A 17,009-nucleotide genomic window follows, 5' to 3' on the forward strand; every position below is an offset into this window, starting at 1 on the left:
AAATATATATTTATATATATATATATATTTTTTTTTTTTTTTAATTGTCATGAGAGCATGTGTGTGTGTGTGTATATCTAGATATATCTAGATATATATCATTATTTCAATTACAAATTCAAAAACACCTTCTCTAATGTGTACAATTAAAGGGAGAATTGTACATTTCCTGTAAATAATTGTAACAAAATTAATTTAGCCATTTTTTTGTAATTACAGGAAACTGCAGTATATTTTAGCAAAAACATATTTTGAATCATTTTTAAAATTGACAGTGACTCTTTAAAGCCACCCCTTAGCTCACTTAAACACACTTTCATAGCACTTCCCCTCTGTTCCTTCTTTTGTGGTAGCCATTGCAAAATAGCCATTGTATAGTAAACGTGACCTAGCTATGCCTGATGAAGGGACCCTGTGCGGCCCCGAAAACGTTTGTGTTTTTGACATGAGTTTTCAATAAATCCACGATTGATCATCCTTGAAGGATTCTGGTGTGCTGGTGACATTTCTTTCATATCAGTTGCAAATTGCGGAGCCATCCGCAGTCATTCCAAGCACCCATCTCCGAATACGGGGCTTTCCGGTAAGGAATGCGACAAGCCTTCTCTATCTCATTAAAGATTTGGTGATGTCACAGCTGTGCCGCACACTGATCTCCTTTCTGGAGGCTGTGATATGAGGAAGCAAAGTCCTGCTTCTACAAATTTGGCCACCTCCACACAGACACAGTGCAGAACAAGGCATTGTAATTCAGTAATGGAAAAAGATTAGAGGCAGGGAGACCATAGGCAATACTGGTGACTAATCTAGAAGTAACCGTCTAGAAGATGGTCAGCGTTCATAGGGATTGTTTCAGGGATTGTTTGCAAATGTGAGTCTAGGCATGGCCATTCCAAAGAGATCTGTGGAGCTGGAAAGTTGTCCCACCTGTCCACTCATAAAATATTTTGTCATCAGGGAGCTAAGTGGGTATGGGGCAATGTCTTTGGCATTTATAAAGCAGTAAGGGGGTTATTCACAAAGGAGCCGTACGGGCTATTCACTATAGCCCATACAGCAGCCAAAGGCAGCCGAGCGGCTCAGTCAAGCCGAAGGCATATGCTTCGGTTCAACTGAGCCAAAGTGTCAGCCGAAGCTGGGCGAATGGCCTGCCGAACGGCCGGTCATAAGCCCCTCAAATGACAGATCAGCTTCCCCAAATGACCTAGGGACGCTGATCTGTCTTTATACAATAACATAACATGACGTCACGGCCGTCTCCGCCCAGTTGGTATTCATTGGCCGGCATCTGCTAGAAGACTCTAGCAGGTGCCGGCCAATAGGAAACAGTTGGGAATAGGGGCGAACGGCAGCGAGTGAGTTGCTGGAGCTCCGGCTCAGCCGATCCAGAAGAGCAGCTGATGTATGGCTGAAATCAGCCGTACTGAGCTGTAGTGAATAGCCGAACGTTGTTCGGCTCACTTTATTTCGGCTCGGTTATTCACTCGGCTGCCTTTGGCAGCTTTGTGAATAACCCCCTAAGAGTTTTGGTAAATGGTGCACATTTGATGGAATAAAGACATCTGGTGTTTGGTGCTTATAGTGGTCCCTGTGTGGGGATTTCAAAAGGAGGTATTCGAGTGGCTGAAGTGCAGCTCACAATAGGACAGATAACAATAAAACATATTAAAACATTGTTGGTTCTTTTTTGTTATGATAAAATCTCTGTTATTTCCAATTAAATCCATGTCTTGTGTTTTTATTGAAAAGTTTGGGTGAAAGAAAAGGAACCAATTATTGACAGATCTTTCAGCCAACTATTTTTTTTTTTTAAATGTGCTTTTTTTTTTTTGCTTGAAAACAGACTAGTAACTAGTGTAAAACAATGTGATTTTCTAGAAAATAAAAAGTCAACCATTGGCTTTTTGATTGTGGGATGAAAGCAGCAATATATACTGTATCCATATGGGGTATAAGAGAAAACAAAGCAAAATAATGACTATGAAATGATGAACGCAGGGTCTATAATCAAGCACAATGGGCAGCTAAATCATCTCCTTACTGATAAATCTTCTAGGTTTCCGGCCTTCATTTAGCATTGTTATGTTGGGTTTTTTCCATTCCTACTGTCAGAAAATCCAATTAACTGTAAAAATGTCCTTTCCTTTTAATGTGCCTTTTTTTGGAGGCTGTTAATCAAATTCGTAGGATTAAAGCTAGGGGGCACTGAAAATATGTGGGATGAAATAGCTACTGTGACTTAATGAGGTTAAATGTATTATTTAATTGCTGTAATCTGGGAAGCAAGACTGCCACCTGCTTAGTTTAACTGCTGGGGGTTGGGGTTACACCTATATTCATGGTAGAGATGCTTTATAGCTGGCTGAGCATCCGGGATCAATGCTGCATTAGGACCATTGGCAAGACAGCTTGATCCCAGATAATGTTGTAATGTATGTCTTATTGCCAGGCTCCTAAGGCCAGGCATCCAAGGCCATACACCTAAGTCTTGGCATCTAAGACACAGCACCCATGACCAGGCACCTAAGGCCACACACCTAAGTCTTGGCATCTATGACACAGCACCTAAGACCAGGCATCTAAGGCCACACACCTCAGTCTTGGCATCTAAGACACAGCACCTAAGGCCAGGCATCCAAGTCCCAGCACCTAAGGCAAGACACCTAAGGCACAGTACCTTAGACCAGGCATCTAAAGCTCAGCACCTACAGCCCATCATCTAGGGCACAACACCAAGGATCAGGCATCTAAGACCTAGCACCAGCAGGTATCTATGCCGCAGCACCTAAGACCAGGCATCTAAGGCAAAGCACCTAAGACCAGGCATCCTAGGCCCAGCATCTAAGACTCGGCATCTAATTTGCAGAGCCTAAGGTCAGGCATCTAAGGCACAGCACTTACGGCTAGGCATCTAAGGCCCAAAACACAAGACCAGATATTCAAGGCCCAGCACTAAGGCCAGGCATCCAAAGCCCAGCACCTAAGGCAAGACACCTAAGGCACAGTACCTTAGACCAGGCATCTAAAGCTCAGCACCTACAGCCCATCATCTATGTCACAGCACCTAAGGCAAGGCATCTAAGACACAACCACTTAAGCCAGGCATCTAAGGCCCCACACCTAAGACCAGGCATCTAAGGCAAAGCACCTAAGACCAGGCATCCAAGGCCCAGCATCTGAGACCAGGCATCTAAGGTGCAAAGCCTAAGGTCAGGCATCTAAGGCACAACACTTAAGGCTAGGCATCTAAAGTTCAGTGTATAAGACCAGTCATGTAGGGCCATGCACCTAATGCCAGGGATCCTGCCAAGCACATAAGGCCTGGCCAGGTATCTAGGCCAGGTATCTAGGCTAGGTATCTAGGGCCAGGCATTTTATATAAGACACCTGTGCATAATCCTTTTTTTGCAGTTCAGTTTGTTGACCACTACCAATATGGAAAATCGCTAAACACATGGGGCCGTGCCACAGCTCAGCCAGCTAGAGTGACAATACAGTTAGGGGTACAATAAACTCTATTCTACTGCATACAAATGGCTGCATTATAATTTAGTCTTGAAATCATTCTTCTTGCTTACAATCATTAGAATATTACATACATGTGTGCGTATACAGTTTATATGAAAGCCCAACTGCAGCAGAAGCTTTTTCTTTTCCATTTTAGTGGAGATAAGGGTTAGAACTTCTGTCAGTTTGTATCACTGCCTGCAAGATTGGCCATCATGTTCTCTCCTTCCCATTCATTACTAGAATTTTTTCTTTCCTCTCTGTATTCCAATTTAAAAAAAGTCCTATTACTTCTTGCCTAGGGGACACCCAGATCTAGCCAGTGGGGCCACAGGCAGCAGTAAGAACCTGAAAGAGGTTTTAATCATTACCCCATTATATACACAGAAAAAACAAAGCATACTGGCTGGAGTTTAGTTTTCATCCCAAATGAATCTCAAATTAAAGTAGCTTAATACATTCCAGGGGTGTAAAGCATTACAGTTTGTTTAGCATTACAGTTTGTTTTCTTTAGAAAGCAGCCACAGCCTGAGCAAAAAATCATGTCCTCTGTATCTCTGCAATCAGCAAGATTGAAAATCGGAAAGCTCTAGCTCTGACTGGAGCAGGGGGTGGGCGGGGTTTGGGCATGGTGGACCTCTGCTATTGGACCTCTGCAGAGAGACTGCTGCTTCCACACACAGCAAGGATCATCTCTAGCATGCTGGCAGGGGACTAGCAATTCTACTCAGAATGTATCTGTTTTCTACACAAAAAAAACGAATTGAAAAACTTTGCACACATTTTGTGTTGATGCATCTGGAATGTATTTTGCTGTTTTAAACTGAAACTTCAATTGGAAGACCAAAATTACAATCCTTTTCCAAAACATTTTCATCCACTGAAATTTTCTTCTGTGCTTTCAAATATCAAGAAATGGCATTTTATTATACCTTCAAATATTTGAAGATGACATAATGAATGGCTATTTGTCACACTTAGATAAAGAATAACATGACAGTAGTTCACACTCGTGATTATTTATATCAATCTCTGTTTAATAATATATGGTTATTTTTATGCATGTTTATTTATATACTTGTATTGCTTTGGCTGGTTTCCTTTATTGTCCAGCAAATATGTTGCTATTTAAGATGACTAATGTCTAAAAAAATATTTTCCATTAAAAGAGAACTACAGGGTGTTTTTCCCCATAGTACTCTTTAGGGTTACAGGAGGACATATACTAACCTCCTCCCGTGACCCAAAGCTCAGTATATCGCTAGCTAAAGCTCATGGTATACTGAGACGCCGCAGCCGGGACGGATCCAGACAATGCTGTCGAGATCCACCCAGCTGCGTGAATGACAGCTGGCTCTGCCTATCTAGAGACAGAGTCAGCTGTACCCGCCCCCTCTACCGTTCGTTCCTCCAGTCAGCTCTGCAGGATCTGAGCGGGGAGGGGGGGAATGTCTGCGGGGAGCGGTGACTGACAATCACCACTCTCTGCAGGGAGATGATCGAGAAGTGAGCGAGCAACGGTATGTGTTCGCTCACTTCCCGATCTATTGAGCCGACGTGTGACAGTTTCATTGTCACAGGTCGGTTCAAACTATGAGGATGAGTGATTTTCACTCACCTCATAGTTCTGCTTTTAACCATTTTAGGCGGTAAGCTCTCATGGACAGGGCCCTCTTAACCATCTTGTCTTGATTTGTATTGTAACTAATGTCTTCTTTATATTGTAAAGCACTGTGCAAACTGTTGGTGCTATATAAATTCTGAATAATAATAATTAGTATTATTATTATTATCCTAACTGTACTTGCATATACTATATAGAACATATGGTGCATTTTCCAACAGATAAGTGTCAAGTTAATTTTTTATTTTTATTTTATATTTTCCAGTACAAGTGCCAGGACCAGTAGAAAATCTTCAGGTGGTCTCTACATCTCCTACATCAATTCTGATTTCCTGGGAACCGCCAGCTTACGCGAACGGCCCTGTTCAAGGCTACAGAGTTCTGTGTACAGAAACTATTTCAGGAAGAGAACAGGTGAGCTCTCATCAAATTATAATTCCAAGTCCTGAGTCTTTGTTTTAATCATCTAAAGATTGAACCCAAACATTAAAAATGCAGATTGAATATTAAAGAATGAATTTGGCTTGGAGTATTATTTTAATACTTTAGTCTCCATTTACATGTGTGGATTGTGGTATTGCGCAATTTTTTGGAACGGCACCCCGACACACGTAGCCAGTGCACCACAATGAATGGGCATTTTAGCACAAACACAATGCTCCAGTGATGTGCGGTACCTTTGTTTCTTGGTGAGGGATTCCCCAGTCCTGCCCCCCAGCATGCCGACGCCCCACTCACATCCCACCGAAGCCCCGCCCCCATCCGAAGCCCCGACTAGTGTGAAGGAGGAAGGGAGGAGACAGGGAGGAGACAGGGAGGAACCTCCCTGTCCCTCACTTGCTTGTCACTGCTGAGGCATCGAGATCCATGGCCTCAGTGGTTTTTATCTTTTCTTTTTTTGCTTGGACCAATGGCGCTCTGGCATTGGTCCAAACCATCCACAGAGCTCACGCCTCTAACAAAGAGTAGAGGCTCTGACAGCTCTTGCCTCACTAGTTAGGTTACACAAGCAGTGGGGAAGTCCGCTGCTGTGTAACCTAACTATCTGTCAAAAGCCAGCTGCAGCACTGCCTGTAATTAACAGTCAGCACTCCGTCCAAGACAGGTTACACAGTGGGGAGGCTTTGCCTGCTGTGTAACCTGCTAGAAGCCGATCTGAATGGAGAAAAAGCTGTCAGCTTCAGACTTGACAGCTTTTTCCTTCACAATACTAGGTGAGGCTCTGCCTCACCTGCCTTCCCTGACCGCACGTCCCTGCAATGCTCAGATTTAAACCCTCCTTTTTTGTGCACTACATCAGAAAAGAAGCTACAGGTCTATTAAAACATGGCAAGGCATGGTGGTTGACCATTCAACATGTTTGGGCTTCCTCAATGCAAGCTAAAAAGCTACATAATACACCTTAGTCTGAACCTGCTCTTAACCCCATTCAGCCGTCGGGAGCTGGCCATTTAGGGGTTTGTAGCAGTAGGGGCGAGGTGGGCTTCTTGATCACTGTGATTGACCGTCAGATTGATCATGCGATTCTAAACAGTGGCCGGGAGATGTGACTGTGCGGTCACTGTGCTGGGGACGCTGAGTGAGCCCACTCCCATCATTAACAAGGGACGCCGGCTATATGCGATAGCTAATAAGTGTCAGCTAAATGTCTTTAAAAGACACAATGAGATGATATCCAATAATGATGTTAAGCAATAGGTACATTGAGACCCTGTACACTATTAGGGCAGACAAGCTTGGCCCTGTTAGCGATTAGCTGGGGTTTGGAGATCTTTGTAGATCATTAGCCAGGCTGAGCCTAAAGTAATTCCATTCTGATGTGGAGGTCACATCTCCGGAAGGACATAAAACAGTGATCAGCCGGAGATGGACTTACACGGTGCGCGGTTTGCTTTTAAAACGCGGGCGAACATTAGGGAAGAAATGAGGGAGAACAGGAGCTAATGGACGCATTCTCTGATGATGGATAAATATCTATAGACGATTTCATACTGAGAGATGGAAAGATGGAAGAGCCGAGCAAATGTTTGTCGAGCTGGTTTGCCTTTTTTTGTCTTTTTTTTAAATTGCTCATGTGGCGGGCAAGTCACTCTGAGCTTCACAATACGCCTATGTATAAGACAAAGGTGGAGAGGAAGGTCGTTTTTAAAAAAATATAATTTATAGTCAGGAAGGCTTTTTAGAAGGGTGGTATTAAGATATGTCTTTATAGCAGCATGAAAATGCAAGGTCAGCTTATATGCTAGCCTTCAAGCCATACTTAAAGGACCACTATAGTGAAAACTTTGTATTTATTGTATTCAATATTGTGGTTTCTATATAAGATTAATAGTCATAATAATAGTATTCTGACTATGGATTCATTTTATATTTCATGTCTTTTTTTCATATTTTTCTCCACATTTTACAAGCAGATCAGGCTGCCCAATAATAGAGACAGTTACAGGGGTTAGGACAACCAATATAACAGTAATAAAGGGTGCTTACAACAGTCAGCTTTTATTCACATGATTTAAAAAAAGAAAACAACTATTTTTGTAATGGCTTAAAACATGTTATCTGGAGATGGGCTATAAATTGTATGTCGCCTAAAGTACATTTAAAACTATATGTCCATCTAAGACTACCCTGACCACAGAGTGGCAATGTTGCTGTGTGTATTCTCCGCAGAATAAGCAGCGTTGTTACCAGGTTAAAGGCAATGAAAAAATAATGTATTTATTGGCCAACAAATAATTCAACTACGCTATGAGGGAAAAGGTGTGTGTGTGTGTGTGTTTGTGTGGGAGGGGGGGGTCATGGTCTGTTGTGTTTGTTTGCTTATTTGTTGTCATGAGAAACTTTAAAACCTGGCTGTATTTAAAGCGTATCTTATATATTTTGAGAAATCTTTCATTATTTTCATAGTCTGTGCAGGTTCTAATTTATCCAGATCATAGAAAAGCTTGTAGTAGTTAGCCTAATTCAACTGGACTGGCTCTGTAATGTTGACAACGTTCCATAGCTTATCCAAGCCAATCTTCAGTTCATTAGAACTGAAAAAATGTCTTGGATAAGCTAAGAAACATCTTCAGCATTACTAAGCAAATCCATTTGAGTGTGACTGCTAGCTTTTTTTTTTTTTACTTTTATAGAGATAATGGTAATTTGTCTATTTCAGGAAACTTTCCATAATTCCCTGTTCCAGTTACTGAACAGAAGGCTGGATGGGAAACAAGTGAAAATCTCTTTAAAGTGAAGGGATAGCCCCTCTAGACACTTGTCACAGGAACAAGTGCCCTTGCATCGAGATTTTTCCTCAATTCCTGTTCCAGTTGCACCCAAAAATAAATGTATTATACATTACTATCTATCCTGGTAACAGTGGCAAATAAAGAAGACCCAAAAAGAGGGCAATTCTACCCAACAAGGACACGAGAGGCAAAAAAAAAACCCAGAGCGGATCTAACCCTTTCCCACTTTATCCAAAACTAGAAATAAAACATTTTGGTTGGAGATACCAATTAACTGCTGCAGTCAAATGTTTTTTTTTTCCTTTGTAAGGTCAGAATCGTGCCCTTTATACGCCATTCTGAGCTCTCTGAGACATTTTTTTTAACACCACGGCTTTAGGACTGTTATATAATCTATATCAGAGAGTCTTGAACATTTTTTTCCCTTTAGTTTAAAAAGTCTCATTGATATTCCGCTTAAGCAATCTTAAAGTATCTTAACTTTCATCTGCAGAGTCATAAATCAAAGTCTTTAATATCAAGTCGGAGTCAAGAGAGAGATGAAAGTGTGGAAAGTAACGGGTCCTATTAGGGCCGGCGATCTCATAATTGCTGTGAAGCGTAAATGAATTTAATAATCCTGAAACCAAAATGATCTGTTATGTCATTAAGTATTGAGCCTTACCATGTAGTGATCACCCACGAGGGATCAGTGACAGTCCCAACACCAGCCCAGATCATTGTTACGATTACTATAGACAGAGGATGACTTATAGCACATTACAATTACCTCTGAAAGCCGTGACCTCAGGGACACCACACCTCAATACTCTAATGAGTCATAGACCAAATATTCCTTATATAAGATTTTTTTGCAGTAAAAGGCATTTTTTTTACATTTTGTTTAGCAACGTGATTGAGTTATCAAGCACCAACATATTCTATACTGCCTTACAGGGAGCATTGAAATAAATTGGACTGCCCATTTAGGGATGTTCAGATACCAAGTACCGTACTCGGTACAAGTACAAGTACAGATACTTTTCGAGCTCCAAGAATAGACTAGAGAAAAATTCAAAAGTTAGGAGGCAGCTGTCATTTGTAAGGAGCACACAGAGCTCCTGGGATTTGTACGTTTTTTTCTAAAACAATAGACTAATGATTTCAGGACAGTGATGGAACGCCAGAGCCAGGTCCCAGCTGCAACTTCTGCAACTCTGGTAGTTCTCATGAAAATGCCAAGTATCGGCAATGGTATCTGAACTGGTATCTGGACATCGCTACTTCCCATGTCAGTGCCCATTGCTCACTTGTTTTTTTATGTGTAGGCACCATGGCTGCTAAGAAGAGTGCAGCCAATAAAGTCAACAATTTCTAAATTCCCTTTCCATATTAAAGCTTCTAGTGATTAACTCCAGGTGGCAGTGACAAAATGAGGCATCTTTAAAGTGGACCTGCCCCCTCTGGTAAATCAGTGACACCAGGACAATGAGGTGTGTCATATGTCGTGGAAGAGGAAAATACAGACAGCAATATATCGTGACACAGGTTCTAACCCTTTACCACTGCACAAACAAAATGGTTGTTGTCCTTGTTCCCATAACTGGGACAGGAAACGAGGAGAAATCTCTCGGATTGGAACCAAGTCAACAATGAAATCCAACAGAGAGTTAGGAATAGAACCTTCCCCATTATATATGAAACTCAAAAAATGTTTGGCTGCTGTTGGGTTTTAACCTTTATGCTCATGGGTTTAATTGTCTTTCTCTACATTTGGCTAATTTGGGTTAAATCATAGCCCTCATGGTCATGTTCCGTAAACAGAAAAGGGTATTAGAAAAGGGATGATCGATGTTGGAAAGAAAAGAAAATGATGGGGCAAACAGAATTTCAGAGTTAACAACATATTCATATCACAGCTGGCAATACTTACTTAGTGCCCTATTTGGTATATAGTGAAATGCAGTTTGTAAGTTGTCCATAGTGAATGTAGATTAGTGAATTATGGGTAGTAACTATCCTTCTTCCTCTTTTCACAGAACATCGAAGTTGATGGACTTTCTTACAGACTTGAAGGCCTTCGGAAGTTTACAGAATACAGTATAAGAGTTCTGGCCTACAATCGTTACGGCCCTGGGGTCTCAACAGAAGAACACGCAATCATGACCTTATCAGATGGTAAGAGTGGTTCATTGTATTGCCTGAAATGACATTATTGCAGTAACTTGTAATTTGCTAGTATTGAAAAAGTGACATAGGTACATCATAGGTTGAAAGGACATGTATCCATTAAGTTCATAAACCTTGAAACTTCAAAACCTCTCGGTTGATACAGAGCAAGCAAACCCATAACTGTAATAATGATCCATTTTCTCTAGCAGGGCAAATTTTTAGATAAGGAAATATTGGAACTTTTATCAAATTTTTACAGTTGCCTTATCCCCGTTGACAAGAATTCCCCTTATATATTATAAAGATCTGAAGATTGGAAGTAAGACTAGGTGGACAGGAACAGAGTTGGAAATTATAGCAGGGAGATCTGACTGTTAGAATGTTCCACACACAAAAAAACACAGGCTGACTCAGCCCACCAGTCTCCATCCTTTTGGTCATTTGGGTATTTTGCTGCCTCTTTATACTTTCTTACAAGAGTGTGAAAGAGAGAGTACTTAGTATCATGACAGTGATCAGTTCCAAGAAACTAGTTGTACTGGTTTCCAGCCTCCATACTTAGGTTGCTATATCTGCTGCTGACATCCCAGTTATGCCCCCACACATCGGTGCATGCAAACAAGTGTACACAGGGGTTTGCTTGTGGAGGCAGCTAGAGTATCCACAGCTATTTTAATGTAAGCTATCAGTGTACTTATTGTATTTATCTACGTGCTCTTTGTTTAGCAAAGCGAGCAAACGGTCTAATATGTGTTATTTTCTCTTTACTCAAAATGTATACTTTGGCTACATGACACTTTATGGCATTTATAAAAACACATTCCTGCAAATGTGTAATTCTTAGCACAATCTCATTAGCAGGTAGAAGAAACTGTGTGAACACCAAGATTCCCACAGTGTGAAATGTTTTCTATACTGCCAGGCAGGTGTCATTCTGAACACTGGCTCGGCAGGTAGCGTTGTGAGCCAGCTGTCGGTACTTGATCTCTCACCTTATCAAAAGCAAGAATGTTTATTGAGCATGTTTCATTTCAAAGCTGCTGTGAAATTCCATATTCATTCTGAGGAGTAATTGTATCAAAATGTATCAGATTTTTGGGGGGTTATTGATTGATATACTAAGAGTTCCCTTTCTTTTCCTTTCCTTTAATTTTTTCTTTTTCTTTCCGTTCTTTTCCTTTTATTTGCATACCTTTTATTTTACTGTTCTTTCCTTCCCACTTTCTATTTTCTTTCCTCCTTTACTTTTCCTTTTCTCTCCACTCATTTTTCCTTTTAGTTCCTTTTTTTTTTACAATTTCTCTATTTTCCTTTTTCCATTCTTTTTGTTTTTACCTCTACTTTTTTTCCTTTTCTTATGACTTTCATTACTTTTTTTTTCCTTCCCTTTTCAATTTTTTCCATTCCTCTTTTTCTTTCCCTTTTCCTTTCCTTTCTCCTTTTCCTTTCCTCTTTTGGTTTCCTTCCATTCCCCTTTTCCTTTCTTCTTTTCCTTTCCTTTCCTTCCCTTCCCTTTCCTCTTTTCCTTTCCTTTCCTCTTTCACATTCCTTTCCTCTTTTCTTTTCCGTTCCTCTTCTTTCCTCTTCTCATTACCTTTCCGATTTACCTTTCTTTTCCTTTCCTTATCTCTATTCATTGCCTTGCCTCTTTCACTTTCTTTTCCCTTGCTCTTTTCCTTACCCCTTTTCTTTTCCCTTCCTCTTTTCCTTTCCTCTTTTCTTTTCATTTCCTCTTCTCCTTACATTTCCTCTTTTCTTTTCCTTTCCCTTTTCCTATCTCCTTTTCCTTTCCCCTTTGCTTTCCTTTCATTCCCCTTTTCCTTTCCTTTCCTCTTTTCCTTTCCTTCCCTTTCCTTGTTTCCTTTCCTCTTTCACATTCCTTTCCTCTTTCACATTCCTTTCCTCTTTTCTTTTCCGTTCCTCTTCTTTCCTCTTCTCCTTACCTTTCCTATTTTCCTTTCTTTTCCTTTCCTTATCTCTTTTCCTTCCCTTTCCTCTTTCACTTTCCTTTCCTCATTCATTTCATTTTCCTTATTCTTTTCCTCATTGCTTTCTTTGTTTATTTGCATTTGCTTTCTACTACCTTTGCATTCCCTCCCATTCCTCTGTGGGTTACATATACATTTACAGGTCTATTCACAAAAGGGTGAGGAGTTTGGAGAAGGCAGGAGACGAGAACAATCTAGGACCACATAGCTGATTTGGAAAAATTCTCCAATTCAGCTCACTTTCCAGTTCGGCTATGTTGTCCTAGATTGTTCACTTCTCCTGTCTTCTCCAAACTCTTCACCCTTTTGTGAACAACCCTGTTATTAATTCGGTTACCAAATTATTTTGTTGTACTGTACATCCAACCTACTGGTAATCATTTTATGTGCCGTGCAAACTTAGCCCAGGGCAAACCAAGCACTTACTCTCACAAACCAACTGGCTCATCTTTGTTTCAACTTCGCCTGGAGTTCTGCTTTAAAAAACAAACAGTCTCTCTTCATTGGCAAATAGTATACTGAGAGCTCTATGGAGATTGGCATATAGCAACAGCTCAAATATAAATAAAAGGAACAGCTAAAACAATGGTCTATTTCAAGTCATTCTTTCATTCAGCTCCCCTTACAGTCTTTTCTATACATTGACACATGCAGCTTTATTCCCCACTGCAGGCTGAATAGATTTTCTTAAAGAAACTCTTTCAGGCGGTCGTGTTTTCACACAGAGGTGCGTGCGCGCAAACTGACAAGCGTCACAGCACAAAGCTTGCATTGTGATTGCTTAGCAGGCTGTCAGTAAAAGATCAAAGTTGAAGTCAGGTTTAATTACAGTCCTGTCAGATTTCATGTTTTCAGCAAGCAATACACATTCTTTTCTTTCTGCATTGTATTTGTCCATTGCAAGGTTGACATAAAATAAAATATTGTTTAAAAACAGAATCTTAAAGCTGAACTCCTTTTTTTGTGGTTTTGGATCGAGTGGAGAAGGTTTAGATCATCTGAAAGGCTTTCCCATCACTTATTATACAGTGACCAGAGGGTATTGCTGTGAGCTGCATGTTGTGCATGCTCCAAATATTGCTCTTGCCAATCTACTTGAATTGGTGGTCAACTTACTAAAAATAATAGTTCTGAGTGTCTAGTCCCTGACACACCAAAGGGCAGAGCATATTGTTTTCAGAATATTTAATGCTACAAGAGACTGTCAAAAATGAGAATCTGCAGAAGGCTGTCAAAGACAGTGGACATGCAACAGGAAATGGTCAAGGACTACAGGCACACTACAGGAATGGTTGAAGACTGGGATCATGCTGCAGAACACTGCCAGAGGCTGAAAACACACTACAGAAGTTGTCGGAGACTGGGAATATGCTTCAGTTGATGGTCAGGGACTGCACAAACACTTCAGGAGTGGGACTTGTTTCAGAAGAATGTTACAGAGCAGGAGTTGTTGAAGAAAACATGCTGCATAATACTATCAAATACTGCAGACACCCTTCAGGAGTGGTTGGAGATTGGGAACATGCTGCAGGAGATGATGAGTGACCAAAGAAACACTGCGGGTGTGGTTGGAGAGTTGGACCATGCTGCAGTAGATGGCCAGAGACTGCAGTTTCACTCCAAGAGTGGGTAAAGAATGGAATCACGCTGCAGAAGGTGTGGAGAGACTGCTCACACATTACAAGAGTAGTTGAAGTAACATGCTGCAGGAGACAGCAAAGATTGAAGACACACTACTGGAGTGGTTGGAGACTGGAACCATGCTTTAGGAGGAGGTTAGAGACTGCAGACCTTCTCGAGGAGTGGCTGGAGACTAAGAATATTCTGCAAGAGAAGCTCAGAGACTTCAGACACACTACTGAAGTGGCTTAAGACTTCTATGTTGCAGGAGAAAGTCAGAGACTGCAGACACACTGTACAAGTTATATGAGACTGGAAACATGCTGAAGGAGAATCAGAGACAGCATACACTTCAGTAGTTGTTGGAGACTGGAAGCATGCTACAGGAGATGATCAGAGATAGCAGCCACCCTGTAAAAGTGGTTAGAGACTAGGAATATGCTTTAGGTGACAGTATGTCATGTACCTGATTGGAGACTGAATGTGGGAGGAGGCTTCCCTTGCACCTTGTGTCCCAAAGACTCTGGAGTTGAGGACAGAATCTTAGTGGACAGCGAGTGGCACAGGTGCCAGTGGTGATCACACCGTGCAAGCTGTAGTCCCGGTACTGGATCGGGTCAAGCCGAGCTGAAGTCAAAACCAGGAGAGGAGTGCAGAGCAGGATCCACGATCGTGGCCAAACTAGCCAGGGGTCAAAGCAGTCGGACAGTGAGGTACGGAGGCAGATCCAGTAAGCAAGCAGAAGGTCAGGGGCAGGCAGCAATCAACGTGGTCAAGGATAATCCAGGTCAGAAGTCAGCAAGGTCAACAGAAGCACAAGGAACACAGGGGAAGCTGAAAGACAATCCAGCAACTTGGAGTCAGGCAGGCCAGTTTAAATAGGGTGATCCACTGGGAAGCAGCATCACCTCATGTGTGCCATTTGGCGAGCTTTTTTGCGCTGCTGTTCCCGTGGCGCACGTGCGCAAGTGACTGTTTACCTGTAGTATGGAAAACGGGACCCCACGCATGCGCAGTAGCAGGTGGTTTCTGACACAGTCAGAGACTTGCAAATGTGTCACATTAAACTGCTAAACATGACTGCCATTGCAGTCCCTTACAAATAAATGCATCCATTGCACCAGAACAGGTCTCCTTATGGGAATATTTCCCCTCCTGTTCTGGTGACAACTCAAAAATGTTTGGTTTCCAGTCACTTTTATATGACCAAAGATAATAATTGAAAGAATAATTAGAGAGGGTGAATCTCCCCAGGAGAACAAAGACAACAATGAAAACCTGACAAAGAGTCTAACTCTTCCACATTCCACACTATTCCAAAATTTCTTTACATACACTCTAATAATTAATAAGAGTGATTTTCATCATAATTATTTTTTAGCACAAATTATCTTGTGATTGCTAAAGAATCTGTTGGTTTTTTTAGTGATGACTTGCTTGGGAGTATCTACAATTTGCAAATGTATCCTTGCGTGCGGATCTCTCTGCAGGAAATCACACAAATCAGGAATCCAAGCAATGATGAATGCCAATTGGAATTCTCTCATCTCAGATTTATGGTTGTGTTTGTATTTTAACTCTTGAGTATTTTATTAATTTTCCAAATTACAATAAGACAATAAAATAGCACATGATAGTGTTTGTATTTTATCAGCCTTTTAGTTATTTTTGTGCTCTATGTAAATAAAAAACAATAGCTTTTTGTAAATAAAATACATAGAATATATATATATATAGGAAATGCCTGAACAATGGAGCTTCATGGCATGTTCACCGGGAATTTTTTATGAGAACAGCTGGTCTAAAAATATTGAAGAATAATTTGAATTATTGAAGAATAAGCAAGAAACTACATAAACATTTTAAAGATACTATACGATTTTGGGTCATTGGGTCTACTTAGAAGTATTTCTCCCCCATTGCTTAGACTGTTCTGTAACTTTGTGAGAAGTGAGAGGCTTTAGAAGGGGCTAATCTGTGGCAAAGATTTGCACAGTCACCAGGGTTTACATTATTGTGTCATCTCTGATCCGGCATCTCCCTCCAGGAAGTAGATGAGGACCCTGGATGATGCCAGAACAAAGACGGCTCCATCATGTTGAAGCCACAGTACTATAAGATTTTGGATATTGGGTCTACACGTACTTTAAACATTGATGTGTTGGTGACTGTTATACAAAATTGTTAGAAAACACAGCAATTTTGTATAGTACAAGAGGTGATGAAACTAAGTGTCCGTCTTTTCTTCCCTAGTACCAAGCGCCATGCCTCAGAATGTCTCCTTAGAAGTGGTGAACTCCAGGGTAAGTCCAATTAAAACTATATTATTTGTGATGCGCTAATCTTGTGTCAATATAATATATTATATGTGGAGTGCTCAATAAAATTGTATAGGAAATGTTCCACTGTGTGATTGTCAAGCATGAGAAGCTAATGAACTACCAAAGATGGAGCCCCGCAAGCAGGTGTATGCAATTTCTGGCTTCGGAGGCTGAGGAACTTCCTAAGCGTACTATGCAGTATAATGCTGGGTGCTTCTCATTAGGTCTCGCATTTCATTGTGGGGTGCTCTGGTAGCCTCAACCTTTGTCAAATTTAGAATTTACATAGTAAATGTTTTGTGGGTGCCAGTGGTACCCTGCAGCAGTGTTTTGGAAAACAAAACCCATAAGCTTGGTTGTCAAGCAGGTAGCAGTGACCGGTACACTTCATGAAACAGTATTGGCTGTTGTTTCCCTTTCTAGTAAGACTTGGGTCAACTCCTGCTGATTATCGGCATACCTGAGTCCACCAGCCTCAGATACGGATAAATAAGATCTTGGGAGCAAAAGATTCAAGTGTGGAGTTTTCCAAGGTAAATACTAAGAGCCATTTAATTAGGATAGT

General features: G+C 41.1%; 1 protein-coding gene across 1 annotated transcript in view; it reads left to right on the plus strand.

The window, feature by feature from the left end:
- Positions 1–17,009, plus strand: part of DCC (DCC netrin 1 receptor) — a 410,882-nt gene that overhangs the window by 251,136 nt on the left and 142,737 nt on the right. The window contains exons 10-12 of the mRNA XM_018562973.1: positions 5,397–5,545; positions 10,383–10,521; positions 16,377–16,426. Coding sequence (XP_018418475.1) covers positions 5,397–5,545; positions 10,383–10,521; positions 16,377–16,426 — 338 coding nt within the window. The remainder of the gene's footprint in view (positions 1–5,396; positions 5,546–10,382; positions 10,522–16,376; positions 16,427–17,009) is intronic.

The sequence above is a fragment of the Nanorana parkeri genome, unplaced genomic scaffold (genome assembly GCF_000935625.1).
Source record: "Nanorana parkeri isolate BGI_ZX_2015 unplaced genomic scaffold, ASM93562v1 scaffold619, whole genome shotgun sequence".
Classification (NCBI taxonomy): Eukaryota; Metazoa; Chordata; class Amphibia; order Anura; family Dicroglossidae; genus Nanorana; species Nanorana parkeri.